The 22,435-nt window shown below is 40.8% G+C and overlaps 1 protein-coding gene across 7 annotated transcripts in view; it reads left to right on the top strand.

Annotated features, from left to right (window-relative positions):
• RAPGEF2 (Rap guanine nucleotide exchange factor 2) overlaps window positions 1-22,435 on the top strand; it is a 310,680-nt gene that overhangs the window by 119,944 nt on the left and 168,301 nt on the right. For all 7 annotated transcript variants that reach the window (XM_075860288.1, XM_075860291.1, XM_075860290.1 and 4 more), the window contains exon 3: window positions 9,075-9,131. In XM_075860288.1, coding sequence (XP_075716403.1) covers window positions 9,075-9,131 — 57 coding nt within the window. The remainder of the gene's footprint in view (window positions 1-9,074; window positions 9,132-22,435) is intronic.

Raw genomic sequence — 22,435 nt, 5'->3', positions numbered from 1 at the left:
CCAACTCCCTGGGAGTGAGGTATGGAGCAAGGCATCCTCAGCGGCGTTACCTGGCAAGGTAAGGAGGCATTTGCGTGTCAGGGCTGCCGGGGTGATGAAGACAGGGAGGCCGAACGGCCACCTTGGGTTCGGGCCTCGGTCCGGAGCACTCCGCTGCATTGGAGTCATCTGTCCAAAATACGTCCCAATATCACTCTGGGGAGAGGGGGGACGGGTAGAGGGATTAGCCTTGGCTTTTTTGGATGTATTCCCCATATTATAGGCTGGATGTTAGCCCGATTTAGCATGAAGCTTGTGGAGGAGCTGAAGAAAGCACGTCTTCACTCTCCGATAGCTGGCCACGCCCCCCATGTTTGACTATTTTAGCACAAGTAAAGAGGCTCTGTCACCACATTATAAGTGCCCTATCTCCTATATAAGGAGATGGGCGCTGTAATGTAGGTGACAGTAATGCTTTTTATTTAGAAAAACAATCTATTTTAAACCACTTTATGAGCGATTTTTAGCTTTATGCTAATGAGTTTCTTAATGCCCAAGTGGGCGTGTTTTTACGTTAGACCAAGTGGGCGTTGTACACAGGAGTGTATGACGCTGACCAATCAGTGTCATACACTTCTCTCCATTCATTTACACTGCACTAGCGATATAGTTATATCGTTATGTGCAGCCACATACACACACTAACATTACTGGAGTGTCCTGATAATGAATATACATCACTACCAGCCTGGACGTGATGTTTATTCAGAATCCTGACACTTCTGAATCTTTTCTGTGAGATTCCAGCAAGGCAAGAGTAATTTCGCGAGATTACGATGGAACCTGTCATTTCAAACGAGATTACGCTTGCCTTGCTGGAATCTCACAAAAGATTCAGAAGTGTCAGGATTCTGAATACACATCACGTCCTGACTGGTAGTGATGTATATTCATTATCAGGACACTGCAGTAATGTTAGGGCTTGTGTATGTAGCTGCACATTACGATATAACTATATCGCTAGTGCAGTGTAAATGAATGGAGAGAAGTGTATGATGCTGATTGGTCAGCGTCATACACTCCTCTGTACAACGCCCACTTGGTCTAAAGTAAAACACACTCACTTAGGCATTAAGAAAATCATTATCATAAAGCTAAAAATCGCTCAATGTGGTTTAAAATAGATAGTTTTTCTAAATAAATAGCATTACTGTCACCTACATTACAGCGCGATCTCCTTATATAGGTGATAGGGCACTTATAATGTGGTGACAGAGCCTCTTTAAGGATGTATTCACTCGGTCACACTATAGTGCCATACTAGTATCGAGTTGTACGGAAATATAATACAGCACCTATAGAAATCTATTGGCTCATACTATACCTCAGTATGTTTCGGCTTTCATACAGAGTTTTTTTTTCTCTTGGATTCATTCATCAGATGCCGTATTACGGAGATATAGTGATCTAGCTTCATTAATTCTAGGAGAGAAAATCTGTTATAAAGTTTTGTACGGAGCACCATACAGACGCACATGGAGTGCTTACGGCTCTTCAGTATAGAACTTTTGGTACTCCGTGTACAGTCTGCATGCACGTGGCTCTGCCTCTCAACTCAAAGTGCAGTACAAAAAATGTTTTTTTTTTAGGATAGAAAAAAAAATTATTGTGCAAGTTTGACTCTATCAGCACCGATTGGAAATTGTGTTACAAGTTCGGGTTGTGTGTCTATAAAGTCTGACAGAGTTGTCAATTTATTCATCCATTTTTAGGAAGAATAACAGAGGAACTGCACAATGTAGAGTTTTATGAAAAGATGCTCCAGAATTGTGATTTAATGGGGAATTCAAGTATTTAATAAAACAGACCTGTCAGGAGAGGTGACATGTCCTCTTTAGGTTGGGTTCCCACGTGGTGTAAACGCTACGGAATATGAACAAATCTCAACTACACACTGCTGAAAAAAATGGGTTTTCCCATTCAATTCAATGGTTAGGTAAAATCTGCAAATGTTGCGATTTTTGCAATGGAAATGCTGCGATTCTGCGGCGAAATTCGCATTTCTGATACTAAATCTTTTTTGTTTAAATTTTAGTTACAATAAAGTCCTATATTTATCCCCCTGGCATTGTCATAGTGACAGCTCCTTTTCTTGCCTGGCCTGGCCTCCTAGGATGACATTTCATCCCATGTGACTGCGTCAGCCAATCACAGGCGTTAGCGATCACATGTACTGCAGTGTCATCACAGGAGGCCGGGCTGCATGGAGAACACGGGCACGTTGCTATGGCAATATCAGTGAGGTAAGTATTGGCCCTTTTTTTTTGTTTTCCCTGCTCGGTTTTCAGTAGCAGCGATTTCGGCCAAAAATCTACACCACAATTTGGTTTGGTTTTTCGGCTGGAATTCCCTGTAGGCTCTAGGTTGGATACGCTTCATACCTTTTATGCGGCGTATCCAACCTGTGGGAACATACCCTTAGGCTAAATGCACACGTTGCTGAATTTGGTGCAGAAAATCCCCATCAAAACTGCGCAGGTAGTTCTGCAGGTAAAATTCACACTTAATAATGCGTTTTTTTTATGTGGGTTTAGATGCAGTTTTTACATTTTGATACGGAAATAGGTGTTTTTTATTCTGCGGATTTTAGTGCGTTTTTATTTTTTCAATCTAGTCAGATACCATTAGCAAGCGGATAATATGCACCACACGTCAATTTACATGCAGAAAACACGCAACATGTAGATGAGAGTTCTTGAAATCTCTTTTATTTTGCACTGCGGATTTGCCGCACAAAAACACGCACATAATACGCATCGTGTGCATTTGGCCTTATACTGTGTGTTTGTTTTTGTTGGGTTTTCTTTTTTACACTAGAAGAGCTTCAGCGGATATGCGGAGATTTGACATCACTTTTATATACAATTAAAGTGAGAAGACTAGAAAAGATTGGGTTTTGCTGGGACACCAAATTACATGTAATCAGCGCGTGTAATTGAAGGCAGTGTGTGGGCTGGATGACTCATTTGTCAGGTTCCATTTTACTCTGTTACCTGGCACAATGTTCATCTCTGTTCGTTTCTTTCTGCTTTCTTTACCAACATGCTGCAATCTTTTTAACATGGGGTCATTTGTACAGGTTGTTCCATAATACTGTATATTATGATGTTCATTGCGGTGAATAAAGGTTTCTGCGGCTCCGTGTTAATAATGGGACTTTAAGTACAACTACCTGCTTGCTTTTATAAAAGAACATTACATATAACGTGCTCCATGTCTTCTATATAAGGCTTGTTTTTTAGGAAATAGAAAATCTCTTCGACTTTTTAAGTTTGACTTTTACCATTTGCCCCCCATTATTTACAAGAATCTCCCAATTGCTCACGTCTCCGATATGAAGTTTTCAGGACTGCTCCCAATCTTCTCTTTCCATTTCATGCTATACTTTATGGAGTCATTACATAAGTATATAAGGCTCTGTCCACACATGCGTTGGTCGGTGGCATTGGGGTTTCCTTCATTTTTTACAGCAAGAATAAGGCCGCATGCAGAAGTACTCTCAAAAATGATGGAAACACTACCACATCTGAAAAACTGCCGCAAAATCCAAAGTAGATCTGTTCCTTCAATTTCAACACCGCTTTTCTGTGTTTTCTCTTTAAGACGTGATTCTAGAAAACTACGATTGTAGTTCTTACTCGCTTTGGCATGTTTTTTTCTCAGTGAAGTTAATGTTTAAAAATGGAAACCACCACATGCTGATTTCTGCTTCATGGAAACTAACATGAGTACAGTTTTAGGACTTAAAGGGTAGGGGATCCGTTCTAATACTAGCTATACCCATAAGATCGCTTTAGCCCATAGATGCCCCTGATGTCCCCATAAACATGCATGCTTGGATGGGCCGAATGTGCACGTTTATTGAAATTTTGGTTTGCCTAGTGCTGGTGCAAGCCCTGCTATCCAAAAATACGGAGGATTGGTCATATTTAAATGCAGTATGGTCGTTTTCTTGATCGATGGGGGTCCCAGCGATCACACTTATCACCTATCCTCTGGATAGGTGATACGTTAATGTGGGATAGCCCTTTTAATTATGAGGAAAACCATCTGCACGTCCATTATATTCTGTCGAAGTTTCTCAAATTCAGCTGCCATATGTCCCAGAGCTTTATGTACGTGATGTTGGGCCCCGTATACACAGGTAAGTCTTCTAGGAGAGCGCACTTCTGTTATGACTACAATTGAGCGTGCCACTTTTTATTTGTTTTTCTAATTCAGAGACTTCTGTATTCCTGAAATCAGAGGTATACCAAGGTACAATAGGGCCCCATAAACCTTGATGAGTGCCGTATAATGGCGCTGTACTAATACAGAGATGTAATATGGCCGTGTTTGAGGCTTTAGGTACGTTTTGCAAGTTTGTGATAACTAATTTAAGTGACCGTTTAATATTAGGACTATTTCAGGGACATTTACAGGCGGTCTACTTGTGCTTCGTGGCGTATTTGTGTTTCATTTTATAGGAATGGATATAATTCTACTTTAGGACAGATTCCGCTCTCATTGGGTACTGACATCCCACACTTTGTGACTTTGCTGACATGTAAAGCTGTGTAGGAGTTGTTGTGTTTCATGGACGAGCTGTGGTAATGTGAAGGAGCAGCTGCACCATTTCAAGAGCAGTTTGCAGGAACTTTGAGTGCACAATTACGCGGGGCTGTTCTTGTAAAACTGTCGTCTCTTAATTACTTAATTGGTATGGAAAATCTCCAAGCTGGAAAATGTTGGGAAGCTGAAGCGCAATGTGTCAGCGAGGTTTTTTTATTTTGTTTTTTTCTTTTGCTTTCCTCTTCATGTTTCAATTTAATACACAGATGCGACAGACCGCTCCCCGGTCTTATTGTTATATGTTCATGTTGTAGGACTTCTGTCCACTGTTGGCAGGTCGGTTTTCTGCACCTTTGTAATTCATTATTCGACTGTGTTCACGTGTATTTGCAATTTGATCGGAAGAAAAAACAAGTCGAGACAAATGACTCTCATATACACCTCGTGGATGCATACAGCGTGTTATTTTGCATAATGTATTGTCATATTATCTCGGTTTGTTTTTTATCATGTAAACAGTTTTGTTAGTAATTCCGTCTTTTACAGGAACCCCATTCACATACATTGGATGCTGATTGTTTTCCGTTTTAGTCGCAGAATCCATGCCAAAATCCCTGTCAAATCCTGAACGTGTGAATGGGACTTTAGAGTGAATGTTTAAAGAGTTGTTGTTGTAGGGATCAATTATTTGTAATTGCAAAAGCATAAAGAAAAGATTACATGATTGTAATACATATTGTAATTGTCCAATGAAATCTGACCTGTCAGGCGAGTGTTTTGGACTCTTGCATACTAAATTCACAATTGTGCATCTACAGATCGGACCATCTTTAACTTTTCTTGAATTGTGTTAAGTTACACAATTTGTCATGACACCAATTCAAGAACGATCTAGCACCATCCAGTTTAAAAAAATGTATACGCTAACTAAACGTAACTAAATGTTTGGCAAACTTCTGACATGTCAGAAGTTTTGATTTGTGGGGGTCCGAGCACTGAGACCCCTACCAATCGCTAAAGTGAAGCGGCAGAAGCGCTCATTCGCTTTGTTTCTGTTCTACTTTTTTCGGAAAGCCGATGTACAGGTCCATAGACTTTCTATTGAACCCTTACTCCGATACATTGAATTCCGGAAAAAGCCGAACAGATACAAAGCGGCTCAGTGCTCACACGAGCGCTTCTGCCACTTCATTTAAAGAGGCTCTGTCACCAGATTATCAAATCCCTATCTCCTATTGCATGTGATCGGCGCTGCAATGTAGAGAACAGTAAAGTTTTTTTTTTTTTTTTAAACTTTCATTTTTGGCCAAGTTATGAGCTATTTTATATATATATATATATATATATGCAAATGAGCTTTGAAATGGACAACTGGGCGTTTTTTTTTCGTTATGTCCAACTGGGCGTGTATTGTGTTTTTAACTGGGCGTGTTTACGTGTATGACACTGACCAATCAGTGACCAGTCAGCATCATACACTCCTCTACATTTATTTACACAGCAGCGATGTGCAGCCGCATACACAGAGATTAACGTTAATCAAGTGTCCTGATAATGAATACACATGACCTCCAGCCTGGACGTCATGTGTATTCAGAATCCTGACACTTCTGAATATTTTCTGTGAGATTTCCAGCAAGTGAAACGAAATCTCGTTTACCTCCGTAATCTCGCGAGATTTCGTTTCCCTTGCTAGAAATCTCACAGAAAAGAGTCAGAAGTGTCAGGATTCTGAGTACACATGACGTCCAGGCTGGATTTCATGTGTATTCATTATCAGGACACTTGATTAACGTTAATCTCTGTGTATGTGGCTGCACATCGCTGCTGTGTAAATGAATGGAGAGGAGTGTATGACGCTGACTGGTCAGTGATTGGTCAGCGTCATACACGCAAACACGCCCCGTTAAAAACACAATACACGCCCAGTTGGACATAACGAAAAAAAAAACGCACAGTTGTCCATTTCAAAGCTCATTTGCATATATATATATATATATATATATATATATATAGAAAATAGCTCATAACTTGGCCAAAAATGAACGTTTTAAAAAAAACAAACCAAAACGGAACTGTAAGGCGGGATTCACACGACCGGGTCGTTCCCGAGCCCGAGTGTCGGCCGGTAAAATCGGCCATTTTGCCCGGCCGGTTTGCATAAAGTTATGCATCCGTGCCGGGCCGGGCAGATCCGGACAGTGACATCAGCGGCAGCTCCTGAAGGGGAATCCCCATGTGTTCGGGGATTCCGCTTCATGAGTTTCCCCTGATGTCACTGCCCAGATATGGACAGAGACATCAAGCGCTCTGTCCAGGAGCGGAATCCCCGAAAACACGGGGATTCCGCTCCTTCAAGGAGCTAAAGTGCGGCTAGCACATAGCAGAGCGGGGAGATACCTCCCTGCTCTGCTATAGTGGCGTCGCTACAGTAGTAGCCGCAGCAGCAGCAGCTGCTGCTACTACTACTAGCGGCGCCATCGAAGGTGTCGCCGAGCCAGGGTGCTTTTAACAAGCAGGGGAAGGGAGCCAGCGCAGCGCTCCCTTCCACCTGCTGTACACCCCGGCCCTGCAAAACAGTGTACAGCGATGCCATTCGTCAGAATGGCATCAACTCCTCCTCCTCACATGCACTCTGCGCTGTGAGGAGGAGGAGATAGAGCGCAAGCGCCGGGAAACCCGGCCATCACTCGGAACACATTCCGGTGATGGCCGTGTAATACCCGGCCCCATAGACTTGTATGGGAGCCGGGCGGCCGGGTGCCCGGGCAAAGATAGAGCATGTCCTATTTTTTGACGGCCGGATTTTCCGGCAGTCAAAAAATCGGTCGTGTGAATAGCCCCATTAGGGGTCTATCATTCCTAATGCAGCCGGGTGCCGGCCGATTTATGAACGGCTGGCACCCGGACGGGAAACCCTGCCGTGTGAATGAGGCCTTATCTACATTGCAGCGCCGATCACATGCAATAGGAGATAGGGATTTGAGAATCTGGTGACAGAGCCTCTTTAACGATTGGTGGGGTCTCTTGTGCTCGGCCCCTCACCAATCAAAACTTCTGACATGTCACTATGACATGTCAGAAATTTGTCGAACGTTTAGTTACCCTTTAAACATAGCCGTTTTTTTAACATGGGAGTCTATGTACGACAGATGGCATCCATCGGAGGCATCCGTCAGAGGTATATGTTTTATTTTAACTCTTTACATTGCGTATTGGCCGGGAGTACTCCTGAGGTATACCTCTGACGGAAGGCTGCGATATATCCCACTGTATGGCCTGCAACTCGCATAGCGGTAACAAATAGGTTTCCTTTTCTTTGCTCTGCTTTCAGGTTAAGTGCAGCCAGTGCTAATATTAATGCAGAAATAGGTCCTTCTCAAAAATGAAATACTTCTTATAATTTTCCTTCTTGCCTGCTCTTGTGGGGTGAAGCCATTTAATAATACGATCATTCAAGCTGATGTTAGTGACTTACCATGTGTTTAGTGGAGGAAATGTGGAGGAGGTAGGATACCCGGTAATACTTGAGGAGGAGATATGTGGGCTACCTAGTATAAGGAAGCCTGCAACTCCTGTGTTAAGCCCGCACCCATATGAGTGGACTCGCACGCAGCAGATTTTGTTGCAGAAATTTTTACGACTGAAATGCGGTTTCATTCATCTGAATTGGATTATTTTTGCATTTGGGGCTTGGATTTCTGCACGTTCCATTCAGATGAATGGAACTGATTTTTCAGTCGCAGAAATTTCTCCAACAAAATGTAACATGCGAGTCTACCGATAAAGGCATATCTTCTAATAAGTCTCTTAGGGTGTAGATATTGATGTGGATATTTTGATCTACACAATGTCCCAATGACATGGATGGAGACAGACCTTGTTCTAACCATTCTGGGCACGTGGACTTGCTTTATAACGTACCACTACCACAATATTTTCGTTTCTACTTCGGGCCTGTTCACATCAGTGTTCAGGTTCCGTTCGATTCTGTTCAACCTTTCCGTCAGAGGACCGATAAATGGAACCCGAACGCTGATGTGAACAGGCCCTTTATGATGTGAATCCGTGGCTGAACTTACGGTTTAAGGGACTGTTCACATCAGCGTTCGGGTTCCGTTCAACCTTTGTCAGAGAAACAGTTAAACGGAAAGCCGAAAGGAAACGATCGCTTCCGTTTGCATTACTATCGATTTTCAATGGTAATGCTTCCATTTCAGTTGGTTTCCGTTACTTAATGTTTTCGTTTTTTTCACGGAAACAATAGTGCTGTCAACTTTCGGAACGGAGACAAACTGAAACGAAAGCATTACCATTGAAATCCATCCGTTGAACGGAACCAGATGATGTGAACAGCCCTAAACTGGTTTTCTTCGTTTCCTCTCTCAACAAACATGGGAGAATTCAGAGCAGTATTAGTAGGCTGTATGTTTCTCTTTGTTTCTTCCCGTAAAGTAATGTTAATCTGTCTTCTTGTATTTCAGATTGATGTGCGAAACCGTCCGATATGAAAGACATGAAGCTAATGAAGTCTTGTACTAGTAAGTGGGATTTTCTTTTCCTTCTGCCTGTTCTATTTGATGTCAGAAATTTTTTTTTTCCCTTTTCTTCATTGTAAAGTTCTAGGAATTTATATTTTGCACATTTCCTTTCCTCATCGATAAGCCAGAAATGTAAAGTATTTGTGGGGAACATAGAAGTCTAGTGTCTTACATTACGCAGTGGAATGTTTCCCGCCTTAATCTAACCGCCATCATCATTTCTATTTACCAGCTTTTACTATTAGTGATGTATTATATATTACTATATGTCCACAGAATTTACAGGCAGGTTCTTTTCATATTCACTCATCTATGTGCCGGAGTTACTTAAAAAGATAAAATTGTCTATTATAACCTATTTCCTTCACTGCGCCATAAGTTACTCCGTATTATTCTAGATAGGATGTTGCAGACGGGACTCCTTCCTTACCAGGGAAAACTGTAAACCTGATGTCTGTGTGACCAACTGATTCAATGGCTTTTCAAAGGGTTGTATGGGCATGAACACTGATGGCCTTTAGGTAGGATATGCCATCACTGTGTCATCTGACCCCACTGATCACCAGAATGAAGGGGTCATAGCGCTTGCCAAGTGTATGGTCAGTAGCAGCATCATGCATCTGAGATTTTGCAACTCATTCCCCTTGCTGGAAGGCGGACAGTGCTCCATGGTGAAAAAAATGTAGGCTCGTGTCTGCTGGTTCCTTGCAATTAGAGTGGCTCGTCACCTTGACTTTAGACTACCACTTTCCACCATCGGATATAGGAGGAAGTGGTAATCTGTTATTAGATGTGTGCACAGTGCATGGAGGGGCTGGCAAAGTAATGTGACCTCATTTACCTTACTTTGTCTGTCCACTTTAGTCTATTGCTGTGAGAGAGAGAAGTACCAGGGCAGGGAAACCTGGTGCTTTACGTGGTAAATAGGCATATGTATTTTTTGGTTTGTTTTGGTCTTCGTTGTGACCATTACCTATTTGTCTAGATTGTACTGAAGGCTCAAATCCAGGGTTCTGCTCATCCTCATATGGTCTTTCGTCCAGATTTACCACAACACTGTAATGCGGTCATACATAGACATTATTGTTCTGTAGCTTTAGAGAAACTTGTTAGCAGTTGCCGGTTAGATAATATTGTCCTCTTGTCACAGTCCTTGTCAATCTGGAATATGCTATAAGGATGGATAGAGGCGGCAGCGCCATGTTAATCAGCATTTTAGCAAGGTATTCGGTTTCACATCTATCTAAGTAAATGATCTCATAGGTTTTGGATAAGAGCCTGAAAGCTAAAACCACAGAGTGGCAGAACATGGTTTATTAATTCTCTGGGGTGGCCGAATCTATTCTGTCACAATGTGAGCATATAAAAAAGAAAAGGTTCATCATTTGTACAGTGTGTCCCTGTCACTACCAGATTATGTCTATTTATTGCCTGGGGTTTATTTTTGGTAAATGTGCTGGACTGTTTGTGCCTCCATATTTATTGCACGTTTATGTGGGATAAAAATTGTTGTCTACAGAACAGTTCATCATTTACCATATTTCGTATTTACTGGAGAACTTGGTGTATAAGGGGAAGGCTGTATGGACACTAGTGCCACATGGTGCACAGCTTGAGCCTTTGTATGTGTACACTATCCACCTATCTCTTTAGAAAAGTAGAACTGTACCTGCGGCACTACCCACTTTATAATGCAGGGTTCACTGATATACACGGGTAGCAAGCAGCTTGATCTATCAGCAGCACCATTGGCACAGCCATATTTTCCTATATTAATACAATAGTCCCATTGACCCAGCATTATGTGGAAGTAAAGGAAAAGATTGTAAGGTGGTTGTTAGGGCTGTTATCTTAAAGAGGCTCTGTCACCAGATTATAAGTGCCCTATCTCCTACATAATCTGATCGGCGCTGTAATGTAGATAACAGCAGTGGTTTTTATTTTGAAAAACGATCATTTTTGAGCAAGTTATGAGAAATGTAAGATTTATTCTAATTAGTTTCTTAATGACCAACTAGGCGTGTTTTTACTTTTTACCAACTGGGCGTTGTACAGAGGAGTGTATGACACTGACCAATCAGTGACCAATCAGCGTCATGCACCTCATTGGTTCCAGCCCATTGTTACAGTGTGATTGTGCAGTGAAAGAAGCTGGGCTGGAACAATGAGCAGTGTATGAGGCTGGTTGGTCACTGATTGGTCGGCCTCACACACTCCCCTGTACAACGCCCAGTTGGTCATTAAGAAACTAATTATCATAAATCGAAAATTGTGCCCCTGAATATACCTCTACACACTGTGCCCCTGAATACAATCATATCACACACACACAAAATAGTCTGTGCCCACTGAAAGAAAAGCACCACACACGTGCTGTGTCCCCTGTAGAGTTCTCTGTAGAAAGTACCACACTCAGTACCCCCTATAGATAGTGCGCCCTGTTGAAAGTGGCGCGCTCTGTGCTCCCTGTCGATAGTGTGGCACAAATGGTAGGGCAGGGCACTCATTGTTCCCTTGCACATGGCAGTGCTAGGTGAGGCTGTTTATTTGTACCGTGTCATAAGGGCGCGGATACTATAGAGTGGATGGGCAACCGGGTCGGGATCCTGCTTCTCCACAGTTCTGCAAACTATCCGATATTTTAACAACTGGTTCGGGAGAACCGGATAGCTGCTCTCAGCCCATGTACCTTTTTTGTGGGGGAAGGCCTGGTGCAATAGTTCCATCCACTCCATTGTTATTCCGGCTCTGGTTGTCTGGCACACATAGTTACATAGTTAGTACGGCTGAAAAAAGACACATGTCCATCAAGTTCAACCAAGGGACGGGAAAAGGGAAGGAAAAATTTCTACACATAGGAGCTAATATTTTTTTGTTCTAGGAAATTATCTAAGCCTTTTTTAAAGCCATCTACTGTCCCTGCTGTGACCAGCTCCTGCGGTGACTATTCCATAGATTCACAGTTCTCACGGTAAAGAAGGCTTGTCGCCTCTGCAGCTTGAACCTTTTTTTCTCCAGACGGAGGGAGTGCCCCCTTGTTTTTTGAGGGGGTTTTACAAGGAACAGGATTTCACCATATTTTTTGTATGTGCCATTAATATATTTATATAAATTAATCATGTCCCCCCTTAGGCGTCTTTTTTCAAGGCTAAATAGGTTTAATTCTTTCAATCTTTCCTCATAACTTAAATTCTCCATGCCCCTAATTAGCTTCGTTGCTCTTCTTTGTATTTTTTCCAACTCCAGGGCATCCTTTCTATGAACTGGAGCCCAGAACTGGACTGCATATTCTAGATGAGGCCTCACTAATGCTTTGTAAAGTGGCAATATTACATCCCTGTCCCGCGAGTCCATGCCTGTTTTAATACACGACAATATCCTGCTGGCCTTTGAAGCAGCTGATTGACACTGCATGCTGTTATTGAGTTTATGATTTACAAGTACACCCAGATCCTTCTCAACAAGTGAATCCGCCAGTGTAGCTCCCCCTAGGACATATGATGCATGCAGGTTGTTGGTACCCAGATGCATAACTTTACATTTATCTACATTAAACTTCATCTGCCAAGTGGACGCCCAAACACTTAGTTTGTTTAAATCTGCCTGCAATTCACGAACATCTTCCATAGACTGAACTATATTACATAGCTTGGTGTCATCTGCAAAAATAGAAATAGTGCTATTAATCCCATCCTCTATATCATTAATAAATAAGTTGAATAATAGTGGTCCCAGCACTGAACCCTGGGGTACACCACTTATTACCGGGGACCATTCAGAGTAGGAATCATTGACCACAACTCTCTGGATACGGTCCTTGAGCCAATTCTCAATCCAATTACAAACGATATTTTCTAAACCTATAGTCCTTAATTTACCCATTAGGCGTCTATGGGGGACAGTGTCAAATGCCTTTGCAAAGTCCAAAAACACTAAATCCACAGCAGCCCCTCTGTCTAGGCTTCTGCTTACCTCTTCATAAAAACAGATTAGGTTAGTTTGACAACTTCTGTCCTTAGTAAAACCGTGCTGGCTGTCACTTATAATGCTATTTATTGTCACATAATCCTGTATATAGTCCCTCAATAGCCCCTCAAACATTTTCCCCACGATGGATGTTAAGCTCACTGGTCTATAATTACCCAGGGAAGACCTAGAGCCCTTTTTGAAAATAGGCACCACATTTGCCCTGCGTCAGTCCCTTGGCACTATACCAGTCACTAGAGATTCTCTGAATATTATGAAAAGGGGGACAAAAATAACTGAACTAAGCTCTTTAAGAATTCTAGGGTGTAACCCATCTGGTCCCGGAGCCTTGTGCACATTTATTTTATTTAATTTAGCTTGGACCATATTTACATTCATCCAATTCAGCATATCATCTGATATATTAACAGCACTGGCACCGCCTACATCAGCTGCTCTTTCTTCTGTTGTATATACAGAGCTAAAGAACCCATTTAGTTCCTCTGCCTTCTCTTGATCCCCTGTGATCAACTCCCCATTACCATTATCTAGGGGTCCTACATGTTCAGACCTTGGCTTTTTAGCATTTATATACTTGAAGAATTTTTTGGGATTTGTTTTACTATCCTTGGCCACCTGCCTTTCATTTTGTATTTTTGCTAATTTTATTACATTTTTACAGATTTTATTAAGATCTTTATAATTTACAAAGGCTACAGCTGTACCCTCAGATTTGTATTTTTTAAATGCCCTTTTTTTGTCATGTATTGCCCCTTTCACAGAAGGTGTAAGCCATGTGGGATTTAATTTGAGTCGTTTATACTTGTTACCTATAGGAATACATTTTGCACTATAATAACTCAAAGTAGATTTGAAAATCTCCCATTTATCATTTGTCACATTATTTGATATTAGTTCTTCCCAGTCCATATCCTGAATTGCCGCCCTCATCCTGGGGAAATTGGCTCTCTTAAAATTAAGTGTTTTTGCCCTCCCAGCCTGCGTTTGTTTTTTACAGTATAGGTAAAATGTAACTATATTATGATCACTGTTACCGAGGTTTTCACGAACATTGACATTCCCAACAAGATCTGCATTATTAGAAATGACCAGATCCAACAGAGCTTCACCTCTAGTCGGGTCTTCCACAAACTGGCCCATAAAATTTTCCTACAACAGGTTGAGGAAATGTCTCCCCTTTGCAGTTGAAGCCGAACCATGACACCAATTAATATCCCGGTAATTAAAATCTCCCATTATCACTACAGTACCCGCCTGTGCAGCTCGCTCCATCTGTTTATATAGCTGAACATCCATCTCCTCAGTTATATTGGGGGGTCTATAGATTACACCAAAAGTAATTTTTTCAGTGTTTACCTCCCTTTCTAGTTCCACCCACAAGGTTTCAACCTCCTCACAGTCTTCACCCACTATTGTCTCTTTCACACTCGCCTTCATATCACTTCTCACATACAGACATACACCACCACCTTTCCTATTTGTCCTGTCTTTCCGAAAAAGTGTAAAACCCTGTAGATTTACAGCCCAGTCATGTGAAGAGTCCAGCCATGTTTCAGCAACACCAACTATATCTATATTTTCTTCCAGTATCAAGGCCTCCAGCTCCCCCATTTGCTTGCTAGACTTCTGGCATTTGTGAACATGCATTTTCTGTCTTTTTTAGAGATCTCCTCCCCATTTAGTTAAATTACCTCTGCTTTTACTTGAGAAATAGGAGCAGTGGTGGCAATCATTAGTGCCCACTGGAGTATGTACATAACCTTTCAACAGTAATCTTGCATGAAATGAATAAAAAAATAATTTGTTGCTTTGCGGTCTGGCTGTAGATTCTGGACTGTCCTAATTGTCCAGTAACTTCTGTGAGAGGGGGCAATCTAGACTACACAGCCAGACTCCTATGAAGCAACCACAAGAGACCAACAAAGCTCCAAAGGTAATAAAAGTATATAATAAGTTTGTTTTCAGTTCAATGGGCTATTTATTAAGTGGTTTTCTTTAGGTGAACCTACACTTTAATGTTTAGAAAATGCCAGATCACATACCATTATGAAGTACAGTATTAGTTTAAAAGCTGTAGTGAATTACATTTCCATTAATGTTTCCATGTTGGGAAAAACTTTGTTTCCAGCTAAGTAATAATATGCCATTATAATAAATGAAGACAAAGGTTATTAGTGTGTAAGAACTAATTATTTCGTCAGAGTTCCCCAATTGTTGACATAATTCATACACTTGCTGCCTTCCATTTTCCAATTCCTAATATGACATAATGTCTCCAGTCCAGTCAGCAGAACAATAATTTGGAGACGTCTGTACTTCAGCCAGTGTGGTGAGGTCAAAATGATATGTTGCCGGGAACCTAGGGATAGCCGTGAAATGACTAAATCAATCCGCAAATCTTTTTTTAACAATACGTCCTTGTGTGGATGACGGTGTGCTTTTTTTGTATTGAGGGCAGCATCGTTCCACGTGGTTTGCCATATCTCGACCCGATATCTAATGGAGCATGCATCGTTATATGCAGACTCCATGTATAAGTAAAGTAATTATAAATATATATATGCTGCGGCATTTGTATACAGAATATGCATAGCTCTATTACCACTGTATTCAGGATCCATGTGATGAGGATCCCAATGTGCATGAGGCCTAAGTCTAAGATCTTGTCCACGTACAACAAGAAAATGTCTGCAGCAATACCGTTAAGTCAAATGCTTTCTGCTGCGGCAAAAACGCACCATTTCCTGCGTTTTTTTACAGCAGAAAATGGTGCGGAAATTGCGGCGTTTTTCCCATTTTTAGGAGATGGAGACATCTTCTCTGAAAAACGCAGCAATTCTGTACGCTTTCCGTAGCAGGAATTGACATGCTGTGGTCCGAAAAATACGCACCGCAGGTTAATTTTGACTCGGAAATCTTATGCAGCGTGTGGATGAGTTTCGTTAAATTTCATCCACTATGCTGCTACTGTATTCTGCTGCGTTTTTTCCTGCCGGAAAAAAACACGGCAATTCCGTTACGTGTGGACTACAATATTACAAAATGACTAAAGAATTAACTACATAAAATTACAATATATATGAGAGCATTTGTATGTATGTATTTCCCATTTGTTATTTTGCGCCAACATATTCCTCAACCTGTACTTGTATGGAGGCGGTGTGGCATATTCATTCTAGACCCTGGGTTTTCAACCTGTGGTACATGCCATATGTCTAGGGGGGTACTTACACTCCTCTTGTGCAGAACAGTATATGATTATAACCTTTGGGGTACTTAGACATAATTTACTTAAAGGGATCCTGTCATCAACATCTTACCTGTTAAACTCGCCTGACCCCTCAATGGCCGCAGCTGTCCAGAGTTCGTTCCTGTTCTCTTCTTTCCAGAAGTCCTCCTCTGTCAGTAAATGTAGTTGTTTAAACTCTTCCCGCCTTTTATGTTAATTAGTTTTCCCTCTGGGACTCAGCTTCTTAACCCCGCCCACCGCCGACACCTGTCCGGCCCTGACTGGCTAAGGAGCTGTCAATCAAAAAGAAGGGGGTGGAGTCCACTCTGAGATGCTGGAGGAATAAAAACCTGACTCTTTTCTGCTCATTTGCATACGGCGTGGGACCACTGAAAAACGGAATACTAAAGGTACAGAGCTTACTTAGAACATATTTATAGCTTAGATGACAATGATTTTTCACCCACTTTCACCAGGTATTGCTGGCTTTATAGCTAAAATGCTGGTGACAGGTTCCCTTTAAGTAGGGTGTAGCTGGCTAGGAAACAAAGAAAAACACAGATCTAGACTGTATATTTTTTTAATTTATTCAATGAATAGTCTGGAAACATGGTCTTTTAACCCCCTAGACCGTTGTCACACGGCCCTAATACTGCCACATTTTGAAATCCATAGTATGGCATGTTACCCAGACCTCCGCGTTTAAGCTCACAGTAGGGTTCCAAAATTCAATTTTATGCACCAACAGACTTCTGGGAACGTTGGAGCTGCCATGTCAACATCTGACACAAAAAAAATCTGACCTAGGTCTCTGAGTGGATATGAAGTTAGTGAATACGTGCGAGGGGACCGGGTCCAATGGTCAGCCAAACATATGCCCCAGACTTGTGCAACAAGATGCCTATGCCGACTTATAGTGGGCAAATGTATGCCAAAGCACATTCTTATGGCTTGTGTTCAGCCATCAGTCTATAGGCACATTAAAAAGACATGCCAGGGCATTTTGTTGGGATTGTTCACTGTTTTAACATACAATACAGTCAGGGGTGAACCTAGCCCCTCTGCTGCCTGAGGCGAACTATAAAAAGGTGCCCCCCCCCCCCCCCAAATCTATCAGAGTTTTCACATTACTAGCTTTACACAAACACGCAATATATAAATTTTTTAAATAGGAAAACATTTGATGTTTATTTGTTAGGCCCTGTTCACATGGAGTATTTTGACGAGTTTTTTGGCGCGGAAACCGCTCCGTAAAAACTCGTCAAAAACCAGCTGAAAATGCCTCCCGAGAAAGAAGGGACATGCCCTATCTTCACGCGTTTACGCCTCTGACCTCCCATTGACATCAATGGAAGGCAGAGAAAGCGTATTTCGCTGAGTTTTTTGCCCGTAGCACTCAATGGGCGCAAGCGAAAAACGCGGCAAACGACGTGCAGGAAGGGACAAAATCTGCCTCAAAATCTCAAACTGAATTTTGAGGCAGAATTTTCCTCCTGCAAAAAACTCAGTGTGAACAGGGCCTTAAAGTGCTGTTTGAAGTATGGAAAATATTGAAAAAAAAAATATTCTTACTGCCAATCAGTGCAGTGCAAATAGTACAGTCTGCCCTGCACTGCCCCATATCTTTCCTCGGCAGCCAGTCTCATTTGCGGCGTCACTCTCTGCAATTACATTCAGGCCAGTCCAGGACGGATCGCGCTTAGCGCTGTTTTGAAGCGGCACGTCCTGGGCTGGTTTCTTTGCTCTACCTGCTGTATTGTTGTGGTCTGCTTGTGCTGGCTCGATGCCAGTGGTGGATTAATATGATCTTCGGCCCTGTGCAGTGCACAAGTTATGGGCCCACATCCCACACGTAAGTCTCACCTACATGTCAAAGTACATCACATGCCACTCTGCGGACTGTCTCTTAGCCTGATCATCTGCTGCCACACTCACACATCCCCACAGCCCCCACCACAGTAATTTACATAGATTGTAAGACCAACATTACCAATAATACCCAATACTGTTACTGAATAATACCCCATACTGTTACTGAATAATACCCCCATACTGTTACTGAATAATACCCCCATACTGTTACTGAATAATACCCCCATACTGTTACTGAATAATACCCCCATACTGTTACTGAATAATACCCCCATACTGTTACTGAATAATACCCCCATACTGTTACTGAATAATACCTCCATACTGTTACTGAATAATACCCCCATACTGTTACTGAATAATACCCCCATACTGTTACTGAATAATACCCCCATACTGTTACTGAATAATACCCCCATACTGTTTCTGAATAATACCTCCATACTGTTACTGAATAATACCCCATACTGTTACTGAATAATACCCCATACTGTTACTGAATAATACCCCATACTGTTACTGAATAATACCCCCATACTGTTACTGAATAATACCCCCATACGGTTACTGAATAATACCCCCATAATGTTAATGAATAATACCCCCATACTGTTACTGAATAATACCCCCATACTGTTACTGAATAATACCTTCATACTGTTACTGAATAATACCCCCATACTGATACTGAATAATACCTCCATACTGTTACTGAATAATACCTCCATACTGTTACTGAATAATACCCCCATACGGTTACTGAATAATACCCCCATACTGTTACTGAATAATACTCCCATACTGTTACTGAATAATACCCCCATACTGTTACTGAATAATACCTCCATACTGTTACTGAATAATACCTCCATACTGTTACTGAATAATACCTCCATACTGATACTGAATAATACCTCCATACTGTTACTGAATAATACCCCCATACTGTTACTGAATAATACCCCCATACTGTTACTGAATAATACCCCCATACTGTTACTGAATAATACCTCCATACTGTTACTGAATAATACCTCCATACTGTTACTGAATAATACCTCCATACTGTTACTGAATAATACCTCCATACTGTTACTGAATAATACCCCCATACTGTCACTGAATAATACCCCCATACTGTTACTGAATAATACCTCCATACTGTTACTGAATAATACCCCCATACTGTTACTGAATAATACCCCCATACTGTTACTGAATAATACCCCCATACTGTTACTGAATAATACCCCCATACTGTTACTGAATAATACCCCCATACTGTTACTGAATAATACCCCCATACTGTTACTGAATAATACCCCCATACTGTTACTCAATAATACCCCCATACTGTTACTCAATAATACCCCCATACTGTTACTGAATAATACCTCCATACTGTTACTGAATAATACCTCCATACTGTTACTGAATAATACCTCCATACTGATACTGAATAATACCTCCATACTGTTACTGAATACCTCCATACTGTTACTGAATAATACCCCCATACTGTTACTGAATAATACCTCCATACTGTTACTGAATAATACCTCCATACTGTTACTGAATAATACCTCCATACTGTTACTGAATAATACCTCCATACTGTTACTGAATAATACCTCCATACTGTTACTGAATAATACCTCCATACTGTTACTGAATAATACCTCCATACTGTTACTGAATAATACCTCCATACTGTTACTGAATAATACCCCCATACTGTCACTGAATAATACCCCTATACTGTTACTGAATAATACCTCCATACTGTTACTGAATAATACTCCCATACTGTTACTGAATAATACCCCCATACTGTTACTGAATAATACCTCCATACTGTTACTGAATAATACCTCCATGCTGTTACTGAATAATACCTCCATACTGTTACTGAATAATACCTCCATACTGATGCTGAATAATACCTCCATACTGTTACTGAATAATACCCCCATACTGTTACTGAATAATACCTCCATACTGTTACTGAATAATACCCCCATACTGTTACTGAATAATACCTCCATACTGTTACTGAATAATACCACCACACCATAACCACATAGTGACTGAATAATACCCCCATACTGTTACTGAATAATACTCCCATACTGTTACTGAATAATACCCCCATACTGTTACTGAATAATACCCCCATACTGTTACTGAATAATACCTCCATACTGTTACTGAATAATACCTCCATACTGATACTGAATAATACCTCCATACTGTTACTGAATAATACCCCCATACTGTTACTGAATAATACCCCCATACTGTTACTGAATAATACCCCCATACTGTTACTGAATAATACCTCCATACTGTTACTGAATAATACCTCCATACTGTTACTGAATAATACCTCCATACTGTTACTGAATAATACCTCCATACTGTTACTGAATAATACCCCCATACTGTCACTGAATAATACCCCCATACTGTTACTGAATAATACCTCCATACTGTTACTGAATAATACCCCCATACTGTTACTGAATAATACCCCCATACTGTTACTGAATAATACCCCCATACTGTTACTGAATAATACCCCCATACTGTTACTGAATAATACCCCCATACTGTTACTCAATAATACCCCCATACTGTTACTCAATAATACCCCCATACTGTTACTCAATAATACCCCCATACTGTTACTCAATAATACCCCCATACTGTTACTGAATAATACCTCCATACTGTTACTGAATAATACCTCCATACTGTTACTGAATAATACCTCCATACTGATACTGAATAATACCTCCATACTGTTACTGAATACCTCCATACTGTTACTGAATAATACCCCCATACTGTTACTGAATAATACCTCCATACTGTTACTGAATAATACCTCCATACTGTTACTGAATAATACCTCCATACTGTTACTGAATAATACCTCCATACTGTTACTGAATAATACCTCCATACTGTTACTGAATAATACCTCCATACTGTTACTGAATAATACCTCCATACTGTTACTGAATAATACCTCCATACTGTTACTGAATAATACCTCCATACTGTTACTGAATAATACCCCCATACTGTCACTGAATAATACCCCTATACTGTTACTGAATAATACCTCCATACTGTTACTGAATAATACCTCCATACTGTTACTGAATAATACCTCCATACTGATGCTGAATAATACCTCCATACTGTTACTGAATAATACCCCCATACTGTTACTGAATAATACCCCCATGCTGTTACTGAATAATACCTCCATGCTGTTACTGAATAATACCTCCATGCTGTTACTGAATAATACCTCCATACTGTTACTGAATAATACCTCCATACTGATGCTGAATAATACCTCCATACTGTTACTGAATAATACCCCCATACTGTTACTGAATAATACCTCCATACTGTTACTGAATAATACCCCCATACTGTTACTGAATAATACCTCCATACTGTTACTGAATAATACCACCACACCATAACCACATAGTGACTGAATAATACCCCCATACTGTTACTGAATAATGCCGCCACACCATAACCACATAGTGACTGAATAATACCCCCATACGGTTACTGAATACCACCACACCATAACCACATAGTGACTGAATAATACCCCCATACTGTTACTGAATAATGCCGCCACACCATAACCACATAGTGACTGAATAATACCCCCATACTGATACTGAATAATACCACCACACCATAACCACATAGTGCCTGAATAATACCACCATACTATTACTGAATAATACCCCCATGTACTGTGTGTGTGTATATATATATATATATATATATATATAAATATATATATATATATATAATGCTGCCATATATTGTACATATAGAGTCCAACATATGCTGTAAGTATAATTAATCAAATCACTTTATACTCTGTACATTATATAGCGGTGTTATAGGTGTGTACACATAATACCACTACATATTGTTTGTATAAAAAATACTGCTATAACTGTAGACATATAGTACCATTATATTCACTGCACACCTATTTTACTGCTATATATTACACTCGCATATAATACCGCTATATACTGCATACACCTATAATCAGGGGCATAGGTAAAGGCTCATGGGCCCCGATGCAAAAGTTCTTATTGGGTCCCCCCTACCCACAAACTTCTCATGCCCGACAGTCTGCAGCTTTCAGTTGCATCGCTGGGTCTCCTAA

Source organism: Rhinoderma darwinii, chromosome 1, assembly GCF_050947455.1.
Source record: "Rhinoderma darwinii isolate aRhiDar2 chromosome 1, aRhiDar2.hap1, whole genome shotgun sequence".
In the NCBI taxonomy this organism is placed as follows: Eukaryota; Metazoa; Chordata; class Amphibia; order Anura; family Rhinodermatidae; genus Rhinoderma; species Rhinoderma darwinii.
Note: the sequence above shows the minus strand (reverse complement) of the source record. Positions and strands in the feature narration are given on the sequence as shown.